At 42.2% G+C, this 17,404-nt stretch overlaps 1 protein-coding gene across 1 annotated transcript in view; it reads left to right on the top strand.

Annotated features, from left to right (window-relative positions):
• Window positions 1-17,404, top strand: part of ATP6V0D2 (ATPase H+ transporting V0 subunit d2) — a 55,168-nt gene that overhangs the window by 2,417 nt on the left and 35,347 nt on the right. Inside the window, exon 2 of the mRNA XM_004011856.6 lies at window positions 12,668-12,839. Within this exon, the coding sequence (XP_004011905.1) occupies window positions 12,668-12,839 (172 nt within the window). The remainder of the gene's footprint in view (window positions 1-12,667; window positions 12,840-17,404) is intronic.

Below are 17,404 nucleotides of genomic sequence, written 5' to 3'. Positions count from 1 at the left end.
CCAGGCAGGGCTGAGGCTAAAGCCAAACAGAATTAAGGCAGAACTGCCTGAGTTAAGGGAGGGCCTCTCTTTTCATTAGCGATGGAAATGGCTAGACAAATCTTGTAGATGATAACTAATTCTGTTGGCTACAAATAGTTGCAGTTTAATTCCAAATCCTAGGTCATTTCAGCATATTTAACTTGGAGTTTGGTGCCTGGAGAATACATATAGAAAATAAGCATAAATTGAGGAGGAAGAAATTAATGAGCCCAAGGCAGAGTGAATGCTTCCGAGAGAAACCATTTGAACGAATTCAGTAGTTCTCAGCAGGCTTTTAAATGAGTTGAGGAATGCAAATTTAAACACAAACCATACATAAATGTCTTCGTGATACAAAGTAAGGTTTAAGCCTGCTCACTAAAGAATTCAGAGAGAAACCACCCTCAGCTTCAATTTGGGGGAGAAGGAAAGGTTTCAGACTCTTGAAGGCCTGAAGAGTGAATTTCTTAGAAAAATACACACAGGTGCACACATACGGAATTTTCCATGTAATATCAAGGAGTCACGGAGCAGCTGAAGTCATCCTGAGCACCGAATAAGAAACCTTCCTACGTACACCGTTCGTTACTTTCATGATATCTCATGGTTTCTACCTTTCTTTTCTCCCAGTAATGTTTCTTTGTCAACCATTCATTTCACAACTGTGTTTGAATCTGTTCCCAATCTTTTTGGAGACTCTTGTGAATATCAAATATGCCCTCAAACTGCAGGTTATAATGACTGCTGAGAAAATCAATCTAAATAAAGGTTTCATGTCTTCAGTTGAGGACTCTGAGGCTTGGCGTGGCTATGACCAATCTAACCACCTCACCGAGGGTGAGGTATGCAGACATCTGCATCTATTATACTTTTTCCACTAAAAGTCTGCCTCCTGAGCATGAATGGAAGATCCATGAATAGGTTGATGTTGCTCTCAGCTCCATTTTGATATAGAAAATAATAAGGTCTGCCTTGCCTGTTTATCTTATAGGATGTTGGGAAATAAGGCACTTGTGAAAATCAGCCCAGCTATTGCATCTGTGAATTCACTGAGAGAAACCCAGCCACCCGCAGCTGGCTTAAAACACACGGGGAGCAATCATGGATACTCCTTGGGACAGAAGTTATGGACTTTAGGATTTCTGTTTACTTTTGCACGTAATATACACCATACACGTGACGGGTAAAGAAGGGCAGGGGAAGCACTGTTGGGATGGTACTGTGTGTCGAAGCAGGCACTTACGGTAAAGGAAAGCTAATTTGGCAAAGATTAAATTTGCCTTTAGTCTTTTAAATTTCTCTAGTCTTTAAAAGAAAAGTATCCTGGCACCAACGAATTGTTTTAGAACCACTTACCAGGAACACAGGAGGTTTCAGGTCATTTTGGAAGAAAGAAATATGAAGACTGTCCACAAAGGCTTTGAAAAATCCTGGCATTTATGACTGCGCAAGTGAGTGTGGTCAGAAATACTCACTTGCTCCAGGATCTGACCCTGACTAACAGCCGCCTGAACCAGTCACTAGGACCCTCTATTTCAGGCCCTCCATGGCTCAGTCCTTCCCAGGAATAGGGAGGAAGCCAGTTCACATAGCCAGTTCACTGGTACTGCACACAGAAAATTCCTAACAAGTGACTTCTAAAAAAAGTTATTTACAATTAACTTGAACCAAAATAATAATGTGAAAGGGCCATAAAATTGTCTTTAGAAGAATTAACACCGCTAATTTTTAATTAATTTTTTTTTAGAGCAGCTATAGGTTCACAGCAAAATTTAGGAGAAAGTACAGAGATTTTTTATATAAGCCCTGTTCCCACACATGCACAGCCTCCCCGTTATCAGCGTCCTCCACTAGAGAGGTGCATTTTTTATAATCCGTGAACCTAGGCTCGATACGTCATAATCACGCAGAGTCCAGAGTTTACATTGCAACCACTCATACATTCTATGTTGTTCACTGACTCAGTCATGTCCAACTCTTTGCGACCCCTTGGACTGCAGCACACCAGGCTTCCCTGTCCTTCACCATCTCCCAGAACTTACTCAAACTCATGTCCATTGAGTCGGTGAGGCCATCCAACCATCTTGCCCTCTGTCGTCCCCTTCTCCTCCCGTCTTCAATCTTTCCAAGCACCAGGGTCTTTTCTAATGTGTCAGCGCTGCCAAGCAGGTGGCCAAAATATTGGAGCTTCAGCTTCAGCATCAGTCCTTCCAATGAATATTCAGGACTGATCTTTAGGATTGACTGGTTTGATCTTCTATAGTCCCAGGGACTCTCAAGAGTCTTCTCCAACACCACAGTTCAGAAGCATCAATTCTTCAGTGTTCAGCCTTCTTTATGGTCCAATTCTCACATCCATACATGACTATCGGTAAAACCATAGCTTTGATTATATGGACCTTTATTGACAGAGTAATGTCTCTGCTTTTTATATACTGCATAGCTTTTCTCCCAAGGAGCAAGTGTCTTCTAATTTCAGGGTTGCAGTCACCATCTGCAGTGATTTTGGCGCCCAAGAAATTAAAGTCTGTCACTGTTTCCATTGTTTCCCCATCTATTTGCCATGAAGTGATGGGACAGACGCCATGATCTTAGTTTTTTGACTATTGAGTATTAAGCCAGATTTTTCACTCTCCTCTTTCATATTCTATGGGAATGGACAAATGTATGACATGTGTCCACGACTGTTCCATTACACAGAGTATTTTCACGGCCCTGAAATTATTCTGTGATCTGACTGCTCTCCGTATCCGTGACCCCCTGCAGGAACCACCGGTCATCGTGCTGTTTCCCTAGTCTGGCCTTTTCCAGAATGTCACACAGTTGGGATCATTAAGTATGTAACCTTTCCAGACTGGTTTCTTTCACTTAGTAACATACATTTGACGCTCCTTCATGTCTTTTCATGGCAACAATGCTATTTTCATTAGATTTTTAAATTACAAACCAGACCGTTTGTAAGTATTCTTTCCTCTTCAAAAAAAAAAAAGACAAAGTGGTAAGATGAACACTTCAGAGCTCAAAAATTGAGTAAGAAATAGCCTTCCCTGGTGGCTCAGAGGTAAAGAATCCACCTGCAATGTTGGAGACGCAGGTTGGATCCCTGGATGGTGAAGGTCCCCTGGAGAAGGAAGTGGCCACCCACTGCAGTATTCCTGCCTGGAGAATTCCATGGACAGAGGAGCCGGGGCGGGCAGAGGGGATGGGGGTGGCGGCCGGGGCTGCAGTCCACGGGACTGCAACTCAGCAACAAGCAGCAGCAAGCTTTCTCTAAAGTCCGTGGTGAACGTGACCCCTGGCTCTCGGGTATGGTGAGAGGTCTGGACCCAGCCTTTCCCTTGTCGTCTCTGCCGTCATTTTTGGGAAGCGAATGAGAGGAGCTGATTACAGCTTACACACAATCATTAATGCTTCCTTTTCAAGGGACATGACCTCCATTCCTTTCCAACTGTGGCTTCGTGTGGGAATTAATGCGTGTACTCAGCACTTTCTAGTTAGAGCCAGGGAAGGAAAGATGAAAAAGATAATACGCAGCCCTAAAAGGGCTCCCACTCTAAAGAATAAAACATTGAAAGAGTAAGAACCCCTTAATGAGAGCGGTTGGGCCTCAAAATTCTAAATGCATGTACACTTGGCCTGGGACTTCGTGTAGCGTTGTTGGGACTGGCAGAAAATGAAAAACAAATGTCCACTGTAATGGAGCTGGTTAAATAAATTATGAAACAGTTATATAATGTAATATCCTATAACTACAAAAAAAAAAAGAAAAGGCTTAATAAACTGTGAAAGGATTCATGTGGAATTAAAAATAGTAGTTATTGGGACTAGTAATGAGTGGCGTGTGGATACGTAGTAGTACTTTGACAAGTAGGAGACCTTATCTATCCTATGCTATGCTAAGTTGCTTCAGTGGTGTCCGACTCTGTGTAACCCCATAGATGGCAGCCCACCAGGCTCCCCCATCCCTGGGATTCTCCAGGCAAGAACACTGGAGTGGGTTGCCATTTCCTTCTCCAATGCATGAAAGTGAAAATACCTACTATCTATTAAAAAGTAGTCTAACTTTTAAAAAACTCTTATATAAGGAAGACTCTTATTTCAAAGGGATTTCACCAATTTACATATTATTTGTACCTCTAATTATGTGAAAGTGAAAGTATTAGTCACTCAGGCGTGTCCAACTCTTTGGGACCCCATGGACTGGGGCCCACCAGGCTCCTCTGTCCATGGTTTCTCCAGACAAGGATACCGGAGTGGGTTGCCATGCCCTCCTCCAGGGGATCGTCCCAACCCAGGGATGGAACCCAGGTCTCCCGCACTGCAGGCAGATTCTTTACTATTTGAGCTACCCAGGAAGCCCTAATTATAGTACTTATTTTCTCTGCATTGTATAAAAAAATGCGTATACAATATTATCAGTGTTCAAAAATACTTTCATCAGGCAGGATAAATTTAACTCAGTTTAAAAGCTAGACAGCTTGGCCTATGAGGATTAAACCAGTGACCTTGGCATTTGTAGCACCACACTCTAACCAATGGGGCTTCCCTGGTGGCTCAGACGGTAAAGAATCTTCCTGAAAGGCAGGAGACCTGAGTCTGATCCCTGGGTTGGGAAGATCCCCTGGAGGACAGCATGACAACCCACTCCAGTATTCTGACCTGGAAAATCCCTTGGACAAAGGAGTCTGGCGGGCTATAGTCCATAGGGTCACACAGAGTCGGACACGACTGAAGCTGCTGAGCAGCAGCAGCTAAGCAGTTGAGCTAACTGGCCAATTTCCATCCCATCTCTACCTGGTAAGCGTTTCCTCAGAGCTCTTCTGCCTTTCTCTACAGTTATTCTTTCAGCCACAAATTCCATTCTGCATCTTGCTTGCCTGGAGAATGTGCATTCCTCTTTAAAGTCTCCATTCGAGGTCACTGTCTCTATAAACACCTTTCTACTCATTCCTGTTGGGACAGAATAGACAGGCCTCAATTTTGTGCTTTACTGTGTTGTGTAATGTACCTGATTCTGTACAGCATCTGTGATATTTGCGTAAGAATGTCACTCTGGGACAGGACGTTTGTCTGGTTTATCTATCTAGTCCCCTGAGTTATCACAGTTCAGTTCAGTTCAGAGGTCTTGTCCGACTCTTTGTGACCCCATGAATCGCAGCACGCCAGGCCTCCCTGTCCATCACCAACTCCCAGAGTCCACTCAGACTCATGTCCATCGAGTCGGTGATGCCATCCAGCCATCTCATCCTCGGTCATCCCCTTCTCCTCCTGCCCCCAATCCCTCCCACCATCAGAGTCTTTTCCAGTGAGTCAACTCTTCACATGAGGTGGCCAAAGTATTGGAGTTTCAGCTTCAGCATCAGTCCTTCCAAAGAACACTCAGGGATGATCTCCTTTAGAATGGACTGGTTGGATCTCCTTGCAGTCCAAGGGACTCTCAAGAGTCTTCTCCAACACCACAGTTCAAAAGCATCAATTCTTCGGCGCTCAGCTTTGTTCACAGTCCAACTCTCACATCCATACATGACTACTGGAAAAACCATAGCCTTGACTAGATGGACCTTTGTAGGCAAAGTGATGTCTCTGCTTTTGAATATGCTATCTAGGTTGGTCATAACTTTCCTTCCAAGGAGTAAGCGTCTTTTAATTTCATGGCTGCAGTCACCATCTGCAGTGATTTTGGAGCAACCCCCAAATAAAGTCTGACACTGTTTGCACTGTTTCCCCATCTGTTTCCCATGAAGTGATGGGACCAGATGCCATGATCTTCGTTTTCTGAATGTTGAGCTTTAAGCCAACTTTTTCACTCTCCTCTTTCACTTTCATCAAGAGGCTGTTTAGTTCCTCTTCACTTTCTGCCATAAGGGTGGTGTCATCTGCATATCTGAGATTATTGATATTTCTCCCAGCAATCTTGATTCCAGCTTGTGTTTCTTCCAACCCAGCGTTTCTCATGATGTACTCTGCATAGAAGTTAAATAAGCAGGGTGACAATATACAGCCTTGACGTACTCCTTTTCCTATTTGGAACCAGTCTGTTGTTCCATGTCCAGTTCTAACTGTTGCTTCCTGACCTGCATATAGATTTCTCAAGAGGCAGGTCAGGTGGTCTGTATTCCCATCTCTTTCAGAATTTTCCACAGTTTCTTGTGATCCACACAGTCAGGGGCTTTGGAATAGTCAATAAAGCTGAAATAGATGTTTTTCTGGAACTCTTTTGCTTTTTCCATGATCCAGCAGATGTTGGCAATTTGATTTCTGGTTCCTCTGCCTTTTCTAAAACCAGCTTGAACATCTGGAAGTTCATGGTTCATGTATTGCTGAAGCCTGGCTTGGAGAATTTTGAGCATTACTTTACTAGCATGTGAGATGAGTGCAATTGTGCGGTAGTTTGAGCATTCTTTGGCATTGCCTTTCTTTGGGATTGGAATGAAAATTTACCTTTTCCAGTCCTGTGGCCACTGCGGAGTTTTCCACATTTGCTGGCATATTGAGTGCAGCACTTTCACGGCATCATCTTTTAGGATTTGAAATAGCTCAACTGGAATTCCATCACCTCCACTAGCTTTGTTCGTAGTGACGCTTTCAAAGGCCCACTTGACTTCACATTCCAGGAAGCCTGGCTCTAGGTGAGTGATCACACCATCGTGATTATCTGGGTCATGACGATCTTTTTTGTACAGTTCTGTGTATTCTTGCCACCTCTTCTTAATATCTTCTGCATCTTAGGTCCATACCATTTCTGTCCTTTATCGAGCCCATCTTTGCATGAAATGTTCCCTTGATATCTCTAACTTTCTTGAAGAGATCTCTGGTCTTTCCCATTCTGTTGTTTTCCTCTATTTCTTTGCATTGATTGCTGAGGAAGGCTTTTTTCTCTCTTCTTGCTATTCTTTGGAACTCTGCATTCAGATGCTTATATCTTTCCTTTTCTCCTTTGCGTTTCACTTCTCTTCTTTTCAGAGCTATTTGTAAAGATACACTTAACTCCTGAATGAATAAATGAATCTATCCCCTCCTAAATTGTAAGCTTCTCAAGGGCAGAAACTATAAATAGGTCTGCTTATAGAGGTGTTAGTTAGGGAGGTGGGAGAATCCTTTCACAGTGTTAGAGTGTATCAGATCACCACCATTTATACTTTAAATGCCTTAGAATTTGATTTGTTGGTTATACCTCAGTAAAACTGAACTTTAAAAAAAAAAAAAAAAGACTTTTTTTAAAGGATAGGAACCACACCATATCCTTTTTTGTCTCCTAGCTTCCCTAACCTAAGGCTGTGTTTTGCACGTGGTAAAAATGTGAAAATATGCAACAGACATGTCTGCCTGTTTAAGTCCTGACTTTGCTTTCTGGGCCTGGGGTATAAGCCAGCTGCTTAACTTTTAGCCATGGTGCTTTCCTTTCTGATTGATGGTATCTCCCTGGCCTAACTCCCAGTTTCTAAGTAATCAGACATTTCTGAAAATGTTTTGTAAACTGTAAATCATGAGAATTCCCAGGAAGTCATAAGAACACCGCCTGAATTACCGTGTTTGTACAAGAATTAATTTACCCTCTTCTGCTAGACTTTTAAATCCCTAAAAAATCCTTCCCATTTCCTGGTTGTGGTTAATAGTGTTTGGTGTATGACTCTTATGTTGTCGATTCTGCTTTCCTTCGAAGAGCACTGCTTTGTTTTGCAAACAATCATTCTATGAATAAACAAAAACTATTAAAATTTAAGAAGAGTTTATAGCTAGAGGATATATTCAAAAGTAAACTGAATCTTGAAGGACAGTGGGTTGGGAAAATGCCAATGAAATGGGGAACTGGAGGTGGGGTCAGGGGAGTTGAGCTGATAAGCCATTCTCGGCTCTTGGGGAGAATTAATGGACTATTGGTAGAAAAACATAAAAGCATACTGGTGAGGGATAAAGCGGTTGCCTGCAATACTAGAGTATTACAATAACGCAGGAGTTTGTGCTGGGAAAATTTTCGAGGGCCACTGAAGGTCTAATTATGGAACTTCAGAATATTGAGTGAGGAGAGTCATGTCCGAATCTTCAGTCAAATACCTGTATACATAGAAAGATGTACAAGTTATTTCTCTGAGTCTCAGCTTCTTCATCTATAGAATGGGAATTATTGTTAAGGCTTATATTGTATGTTAAATCATCTGTCAGTGGTAAAATACAAATAATTTGCAAGTTGCTTTTAATCGGCCTAAAATTCAGTAGCTCCACGCTACTTAGAGGGTCATTCTAAGATCCGAGTGTTTCTTAGGAAAGATGAAAGTTTGAGGCATGGAATACAGAAAGGAAACAAACCTGGGAGAATCTGTGAAGAGATTGCCACAGGATCTAGGTTTATGACATAGTCACTCTAAACTGGGGTATAAGCAGAGGAACTCTGGGAAGATATCCAGAAACGATGCAGGGGATTTGGAGTTAATAAATCTTCAAAGAGGACTTGAAGAAAACTCTTCAAAGTTTCATCACCATGAAAATGGCAGTGCTGTAGCAAAAATGGAGGAAGAAGCATCTGGCTTTAAAAATACTGACAGATTTATTCAAATTTAAATAACTGTAAAGTATGATGGTAATATATTATTTAAGAAAATTCTGATTTAGGGAATAAAAATCAAAGTCTTAGCCAATCGAATCAAATTATTTTGGAAGGAGATAGGTGCAAATAAGGGGGCAAAAAAGGTCTTCATCTACGTTATCTTTTTTAAAGCCGCACAGTAACCCAAAAAGCATACATTCGAACCCATTTTGAAGGTGAGAAAACTGAGTTTGGAAAGGTCAGGTAATTTCCATAAGTTCAGCATCAAGCAGAGTGTGGGGAAGAGGTAGGGGGCTGCTCAAAGATAGCATCCTTCACAAGTACAGGTGCTGCCTTGGCATAAACCTACCTGGAGTGTGACAGTCTGAACATTCTTTTTTAAAGAGTCCCAACAGGAAGCTGCACAGGGAAAAAAAAAATGAACTACCAAACAAACCAACAGAGAAAATATAGCAACCAGCGAGTTTTCCTGCCTCACTAGTCAAGAGATCTCAGCTAATTCCCTGAACCCAATGACTGCAACCCACAGAAGAAGCATTTTTACATTATGACTCTTTGTACACGCATGCAGGCACATACGCATATATGCTATTATACTCTGTGTGATATACTCAGATATTTGTTTTAATGGCTGAATCTGTTCCCATTGTGCTACTGTGTTTGGGACCTATAAAATGGATTTAGTTGGCAGTGATTGCATAGTTGCTCATCTGAATAAAAAAGAGAGAGTGCCACTTGCGACACGACTCTGGATGAAAAAAGAGTAATTTTCCCAAGTGTGCTCTGTGGGAGGCTGCATTGTTTTCCAGTGGCTTGGGAAGTTCTGTGCCAAATTCTTTCCAAAGAAATCATTCAAATTAATGTATTAAAGGCTTTCAGTTCCTGCAGTTAAGAAGCTTATTTATTCCAAATGTATCTGACCACAAAGCTCTGTTTATCACATACCTATTAAGATAAGCATGGCTTCCCAGTGACTCAGCAAGAATCGCCCTGCCTGTGTAGGAGATGCAGGAGACTCAAGTTCTACCCCTGGGTCGGCAAGATCCCCTGGAGCAGGAAATGGCAACCCACTGCAGAATTCTTGCCTGGGAAAGTCCCATGGACAGAGGAGCCTGATGGACTGCAGTCCATGGGATCGCAAAGAGTTGGACGTGACTGAGCGCGTAGGCACGCACGTTTACATAAACACTTGGGGAAATGCGAGGAAAAACATCTGACCCCAAAACTATCAGCATGATCGTTGTCATCGAAAGATAACGATATTCACTCAGAGCCGATATTTCAAGCTAGGATTTTCTTCAGATCTGATTTCAAGGGTCCCTTGGATCACCTTGGGGTGGGGAGGCAAGGCTCCTTCTAACTTAACTGTCCACCAACCACAGTTTTACAAGATTGCTTAAGCAGGGTCTGAAACACTTGAGACATTTAATTTCAGCATCGCACTGGCAGCTGAAAGAGAAGCATATGTCACATGAGCCACACATCATGGTTTTGGAAGAAGTACCATTAGTGTCACTCCTGTTGGCAAACACTTCTCCGTGCTGAGACTGCACACTGTCAACTGTATGAAAGTCTCAACTGTCAAAGTAGCAGCCAAACAAGGCTTGGCGCAAGAGTATGCTTTTTTTTTAGGTAAGCTAATTAAATAGGTAATTGAGCAAATAAATTCTGCGGTCAGTCAGATGAAGAGCACTTCTGATGCATGATCTACTCCAGACCCAGAAGAATGCCTGTCTGCTGAGACTCAAGAACCACTTGAATGCAAGTGCCCCCTCGCGCATCAGCTCCCGGAGCGATTAGCTCATCTCCCACGGGGGCTCCCTGCTATCCTCAGGATCAAGAATGTCACACCAAGGCTTCCTGGGGACAGCCCCTGCGTATTTCTCTGGCTTCATTTCTTACGCCTCCTTCTCTCCCACTCAGCTCTTCAACAGCACTGAACTGCTTTGAATCTCTCGCCCCTCCCCACCGGTACGAATTCATGGCGTGCCTTCCTCGCACTCTTGCACAGAACGTGAAAGCTTAACCTTCTTCTGGAAACTCTCCTAGGTTTGTTTTGCTTTCATCCCTCCGAGTCTTGCTCTCATCTTCTCAGTTCAGTTCAGTGGCTCCGTCGTGGCTGACTCTTTGCAGCCCCATGGATTGCCGCACGCCAGGCCTCCCTGTCCATCATCAACTCCTGGAGTTTACCCAAACTCATATCCGTCTAGTCATTTTCTATGTTCCCATAAATCAAGGTTCTTATCTTTATCCCTGAACTCAGCTGGGTGCATCATCTGTTTTTTCCTGCCTCTACCTCCACCAGATTATGAGTTTCCTTGAAGATGAGGAATATGTCTTGTCTCCTGTGGTAACAGCACATAACAGATACTCAATAAATGTTTCCGTGAAAATTACAGTAAAGTCTAGGATGCTCTACTAACTGCAGTCATGTGCAACATGGTGCCAAAGACATTTCTGATGTTCAGATATTTGAGACACTTATGTGTTGGGTACCACCCAAGGAACCAAAAGATAAAAGATACTACTAAGAAACTGGAACTGCCTCTTTGGAGTTAACATATTAAGACTTTGTAATAGTTCAGAACAGGAGGTGTGCCAGAAGTATTATCCAGGTATTTTTGAAATTCAGATGAGTGAGGTTAAATAATTACCGATCAATTAAATCATTTTATCAATTATTCTGTTACTTAATTCTGTAACAGAATAATTTATAATCTGATTTAATTGATTGGTAATAAAATACAGATATTTTTTAAAGTATGATACTGGCTTTGAATCAATTTCACAACATGATCTTGATGAAGTGATGGGACCGGATGTCATGATCTTCATTTTTTGAATGTTAAAACCCATTTAGATCCACTGAGACTCAATTTCTTCATCTGTAGGGTAAATATTAGTAATAAACTTTTCTTTGCCATCAAGCAGGGATGGAGGCTTATTATCCTCAAACAGTTTTCCTAGCACCATTTCCAAATAGTGGCTCAGTTAAAACCAGTTTGCAATCTCTGGACGAGGTGGTTTCTAATGTTCTTTTCAACTGTGTTCAATGATTCTAAGTTCTTATGTAATTAAAAGTCGTTTTTTATTATCTGCTTTAACATTGAATCTTTTATTGCTTTAGAGATTAACATTCAAGTCTAAATCATATGCAGACCTTATATTAAGGGAACTGTGGTGTTGGAGAAGACTCTTGCGAGTCCCTTGGACTGCAAGGAGATCCAGCCAGTCCATTCTAAAGGAGATCAGTCCTGGGTGTTCTTTGGAAGGAATGACGCTAAAGCTGAAATTCCAGTGCTTTGGCCATCTCATGCAAAGAGTTGACTCATTGGAAAAGACTCTGATGCTGGGAGGGATTGGGGACAGGAGGAGAAGGGGACAACAGAGGATGAGATGGCTGGATGGCATCACCGACTCAATGGATATGAGTTTGGGTGAACTCTGGGAGTTTGTGATGGACAGGGAGGCCTGGTGTGCTGCGATTCATGGGGTCGCAGAGTAAGACATGACTGAGCGACTGAACTGAACTGAATAAGGTAGTAATAATTAAATATGCATTTATCGGACTTCCCTGGTGGAAGAGTGGATAAGAATTTACCTGCCAGTGCAGGAAACCAGAGTTCCATCCCTGATCTGGGAAGATTCCACATGCTGTGGAGCAGCTGAGCCCCTGAGTCACAGCTGCTGAAGGCTGAGCGCCGCGGGCCCTGCAGCCACAGCTGAGCCCAGGGGCTGGAGCTGCTGAAGGCTGAGTGCCACAGGTCCTGCAGCCACAGCTGAGCCCAGGGGCTGGAGCTGCTGAAGGCTGAGCGCTGCGGGCCCTGCGAGCCACAGCTCCTGAGCCCACAGGCTGCAGCTACTGAAGGCTGAGTGCCCTGGAGCTACTGAAGCCCGTGCACAGGAGCCTGTGCTCAGCAGCAGGAAACGTCACCGCAACTAGAGAGTCCACAGGCAGCAGCAAAGACCCAGTGCAATCAAATAAATAACAGTAAATAAATATGCATTTATCATAAAGTTACTGCAAGTTCAGTCAGTGTTGTAAAGCTTTTTCATGCATGTTCCAAATTTAACCTGATCTGGTGCTTTGTTTGATTTCAGATCTGAAAATTCATCTCCAGACCACGGATTATGGCAACTTCTTGGCCAATCAAGCCACTCCTCTTACTGTTTCCGTTATTGACACGGAGATGAGGAAAAAGCTCTGCAGAGAGTTTGAGTACTTCCGGAATCACTCCCTGGAGCCGCTAAGCACCTTTTTCACATACATGACGTAAGTGACAGCAGGGGCCCCTGCTCCTCCCCAGGGTGACTGCAAACGACCCCTAAGAATTCCAGGTGGGGTTAGGCTGGCCCGCAGTTCAAGACCACTTCTGTTGTTTGTAAGTTTGAATGGATTCAAATCTGAGAACTGAGAAGAGCCTGTCTTATCTTAGTGTTAGTCACTCCATCCCCAGACTCTTTGTGACCCCATTGACTGTAGCCCACCAGGCTCCTCCGCCCGTGGGATTCTCCAGGCAAGAACACTGGAGTGGGTGGCCATTCCCTTCTCCAGGGGATCCTCCCGACCCAGGGATCAAACCCGGATCTCCCATATAACTGGCAGATTCTTTACCATCTGAGCGACCAGGGAAGAGCATAGAGCCACATTTTCACTGTTAGAAAATAGATTTCATTTACTTATAAACATGATTAGGTCATTCATTCTAAGCAGTGATAAGTGCTGCTGATATTTGAAACATTCCAGCTGTTGGAACTGAAGGTAGGTACTATGCCACATTTTCAGATTGATTGTCAAGGTGGGGTTGAAATATCACAGATCTTTCTTAAAGTCACACCTACCCCTTCAACAGAATAAGGAGTTCCCATCATAGTTGCTGCTGCTGCTGCTGCTAAGTCACTTCAGTCGTGTCCGACTCTGTGAGACCCCAAAGACGGCAGCCCACTAGGCTCCCCCGTTCCTGGGATTCTCCAGGCAAGAATACTGGAGTGAGTTGCCATTTCCTTCTCTAATGCATGAAAGTGAAAAGTGAAAGGGAAGTCGCTCAGTCGTGCCCGACTCTTAGCGATCCCATGGACTGCAGCCTACCAGGCTCCTCCGTCCATGGGATTTTCCAGGCAAGAGTACTGGAGTGGGGTGCCATTGCCTTCTCCGCCCATCATGGTTAGATGTGTCTTATTTTTATCCCTCTCCGTCACCAGTGGTTCCAGTCTTTCAGTGTAAAGGCCCTTCTTTCTAAAAAGTGTTTGAATTTCTACACAATAATAAATTGTATTTCTTAATCTAGTTAATAAACTATATCCAGTGCTCAAAACTTTGGGCCCCTTTAGTTGTCTTAGCTGGTAAGCTGAGAACAAACGCCCACAAAGGATGAGCCGACTATCATGTGCATATAATTTAGATTAATATACAGCTATGTTACTACATCCAGGCCACAGACGGGTGCAGAAAGGCTTATGATAAAAATACCCCTCTATTCCACCTATCCCCTTCCTCCCCACACCGTTCTTCCTAAAAGTAAGCACTTCTCAGTTACTTATTATTTTTCTAAAAAAAAATTGTACTGTGTATGTATATTGATACATACTCAACCCACCCTACTCCCACCTTTCAATCCACACAGATGACATCAGTTTTTCCCCACTTAATATTTGTTAGAAATATCCTCATCCATGTCATGCATTTTTAGTAACTGTGTAGAAGTCCATGTTTGGTATACATTATAACTCAATTTATCAGGCATTATTATGAGTTTGAGTAAACTCCGGGAGTCGGTGATAGACAGGGAGACCTGGCGTGCTGTAGTCCATGGGGTCGCAGAGAGTCGGACGTGACTGAGCGACTGAACTGAAGAAGTGAAGTCAAGTGAAGTTGCTCAGTGGTGTCCTGCTCTTTTTTTCTTTCTATTACAAAAAGTTTTGCAACTAGCTCTAACTCATTATAGTGTAGGTCTTGAATTTATTTCTAAGCTAAATTTCTAGCAGTGCAAGGAGTGAGTCAAAGGAATGTCCCTTTGTTTATTTTAGAAAATTTGCTAAGTTGAACGCAACAGAAGTAGCACCAATTTGTACCCCAAAACTGCATGAGAAGGCCTGTGCCCCTACACCACTACCAACATCAGATATTATCTTTTAAATTTTTACCCTAACAATAGGTTAAAAACTATCTCTTTGCTTTAATTTGTATTTCTTTATGGGCTTCCCTGGTAGCTCAGCTGGTAAAAAAAAAATCTGCCTATAATGCAGGAGACCCCGGTTCAATTCCTGGGTCAGGAAGATCCCCTGGAGAAGGGATAGGCTACCCCCTCCCGTATTCTTGGGTTTCCCTGGTAGCTCAGGCACTAAAGACTCGACCTGCAATGTGGGAGACCTGGGTTTGGGAAGATCCACTGGAGAGGCGAATGAAGCGAACAGCTACCCACTCCAGTATTCTTGCCTGGAGAATTCTTTGGACAGAGGAGCCTGAAAGGTCACAGTCCATGGGGTGGCAAACAGTTGGACACAACTGACTTTCACTTTTCGTATTTATTAGCAAAAAGGAACATCTTTTCACACTTACTAGTCATGTATATTTGCTACTTGACCAAATTCCTTGTCTATTTTTCCTATTAGCGTATGCAGCATTTTTTGTTGATATACAAACTCTTTATAAATTAAGAAAGTTAGCCCTTCATCCATTTGATATAACTTAACTTTTAATTTTTTTGCTGTAGGAATATTGAAATTTTTTATTTAGTTATCACCAGTCTTTTTGTTGTACAATCTTTTGATTATTGCGTCCTGCTTAGAAAAGCCTTCACTCCAAAGCATCAGTAAATTCACCTGTCTTTTCTTCCTTTCTTTTGTTGTTGTTTACATTTAAAATTTTGATTCATGTAAAATGTATTTTGGTGTAAAGAATGAGAGTAGGGATCCAGCTCAAATTGTCTTTCCCAAATAACGATCCAGTAAGTAGTTAGAGGGAATGATCATAGTTCAAAGCAGGAAGTAATCATTGATGTACTTGAGACATGTTGTTAGCACCTGTGTTCCTTGTTTATGCAATCTAGCCTTCTAACAGCGCTGTAGTCTGGAGTTTTGTTTATAGACAAGATATAGATGCTGACGTTTTAAAAGAATCCACCAAGAAACAACTAGTGAGAATGAAGATCAGATATGAACCCGGGTCTGACTCAGTCCAAAGCCCGAGCATTTTCTTTGAGGAAGATTCTGGAAAGGTTTCCTAGAAGGGCCGACATTGTTGCCAAGGTTGGAAATGGAGTCGAAATTGGAGATTCTGGAGAAGGCTGGGGTTGAAGCATGCCGATGGGAAGGACCCTGAGTGAATAATAACCGGTCAGTTTTGGCTGGAGCAGGCTGTGCCGAAAGAGAGGAATGGGGAAGGGAGGCTAGGGAAGAAAATTCCAGTCAGATTATGGAGTCTTCAGAGACAAGTCTTACTCAGTTCTGGTCATCACCATTTTAAGGAAGAGGAAATGAAAACTTAAGAGCAGGAACTTGCCCAAACCACTAAAAAGTGATTTGAAATAAATGTTAGCAGTAGGCTTTGCAGAATTATTTTGCTCAGACTTTAGATGAGTGTGGAAAAGCTGACCTGTGATGAAGACAGAGGGCAAGTCCAATTTTAATTAAATCTGAAAGCTGCCAGGTTTTGTACTTTTTATGTTGAGAGACGATCTCACATGATGGAAATTTTCCCCAAATATGTTAAGAAATGCTCTAAGAATGACTCTGAGTCATTTGATCAGTGGTTCCTCTTATGTGATGATTCCATGATTGATTGTTTTCTAACTATAGAATCTTAAACCTGGAAGGAACCTTAGATTAATTAAGCAAGCCTTCTTATTTCACAACAAACTATCATATCAATCTAGTTAAAATATACCGTTTCTAAAAATAATTACTTAAAATTCCAAATATTTCAGTCATTACTGATATTTAAAAACTGTGTATAAGTATGTATAGATAGTCACAGATACCTGGGTAGAATGTTAATGCAAAAATGGACACGGGAGCCTAGTTTTGGTAGTATTAGTATTGTTAGTCATGGACGTGTTTTAATTCATCTTCTTCCTCTCTCTCGACGGTAAACCCTTTGAACTAGTCCTTTTAAGTATCTCTATCTGGACTCATTAGTAAATAATGAACACTGAATATTTGTTGAATCAATATATAATCCTGTATTTAGCAGCATCCTACACCTGCATATAGAAACATACTTTCAGACAATTCAGGATTTTGTATCTTGTATTTAATTTATATATGGTACTTGAGGATTGCTTATTTATTGAACGGTATGTTAGGGCTAAAAACCAGATGTCATTCCTATAGATCTGTTTTATGTGACCAGGATAGTCTTTACAGTAGTATTAAAAAATATGTTTCATTAAGGCTTGCATTCCCCAATTAGCCACGGTCTCCAACGCTCCCTTCTGTCTTATGATCTGCAGGTATTTAAGTTACTTATCAGACCCCAGATGTTGAAGTTTCTTATCAGGCATCAGACCTAGATGTTTTACCTACATCTTTGCATCAGAACCATGCAAAGAAGGGTTTATATCTCCAGTTTTCAAATTAGAGAAACAGAGGCTCAATGAATCAATGTGTATTTCTAAGTCAGAGCATTATTAAGAGATTTGGAAAGCATTTGGTGTGGGTCCATCATTCTAGAAAGCTGGTGGTCTTGCACTCACTCCAAAGTTTGTCAAAAGGCAAGTAAATCAGAAGTTTCTGTGGGCCTTTAGAATGTACGTATATTCCTGATCCCTGTCCCAGGAGACTCTGACCTAGTTGACCTGGGAGTGGGGCCCACCTGTATTTTGGAAGGCACCCGTGTTA

Source organism: Ovis aries, chromosome 9 (genome assembly GCF_016772045.2).
Source record: "Ovis aries strain OAR_USU_Benz2616 breed Rambouillet chromosome 9, ARS-UI_Ramb_v3.0, whole genome shotgun sequence".
NCBI classification, from domain to species: Eukaryota; Metazoa; Chordata; class Mammalia; order Artiodactyla; family Bovidae; genus Ovis; species Ovis aries.
Note: the sequence above shows the minus strand (reverse complement) of the source record. Positions and strands in the feature narration are given on the sequence as shown.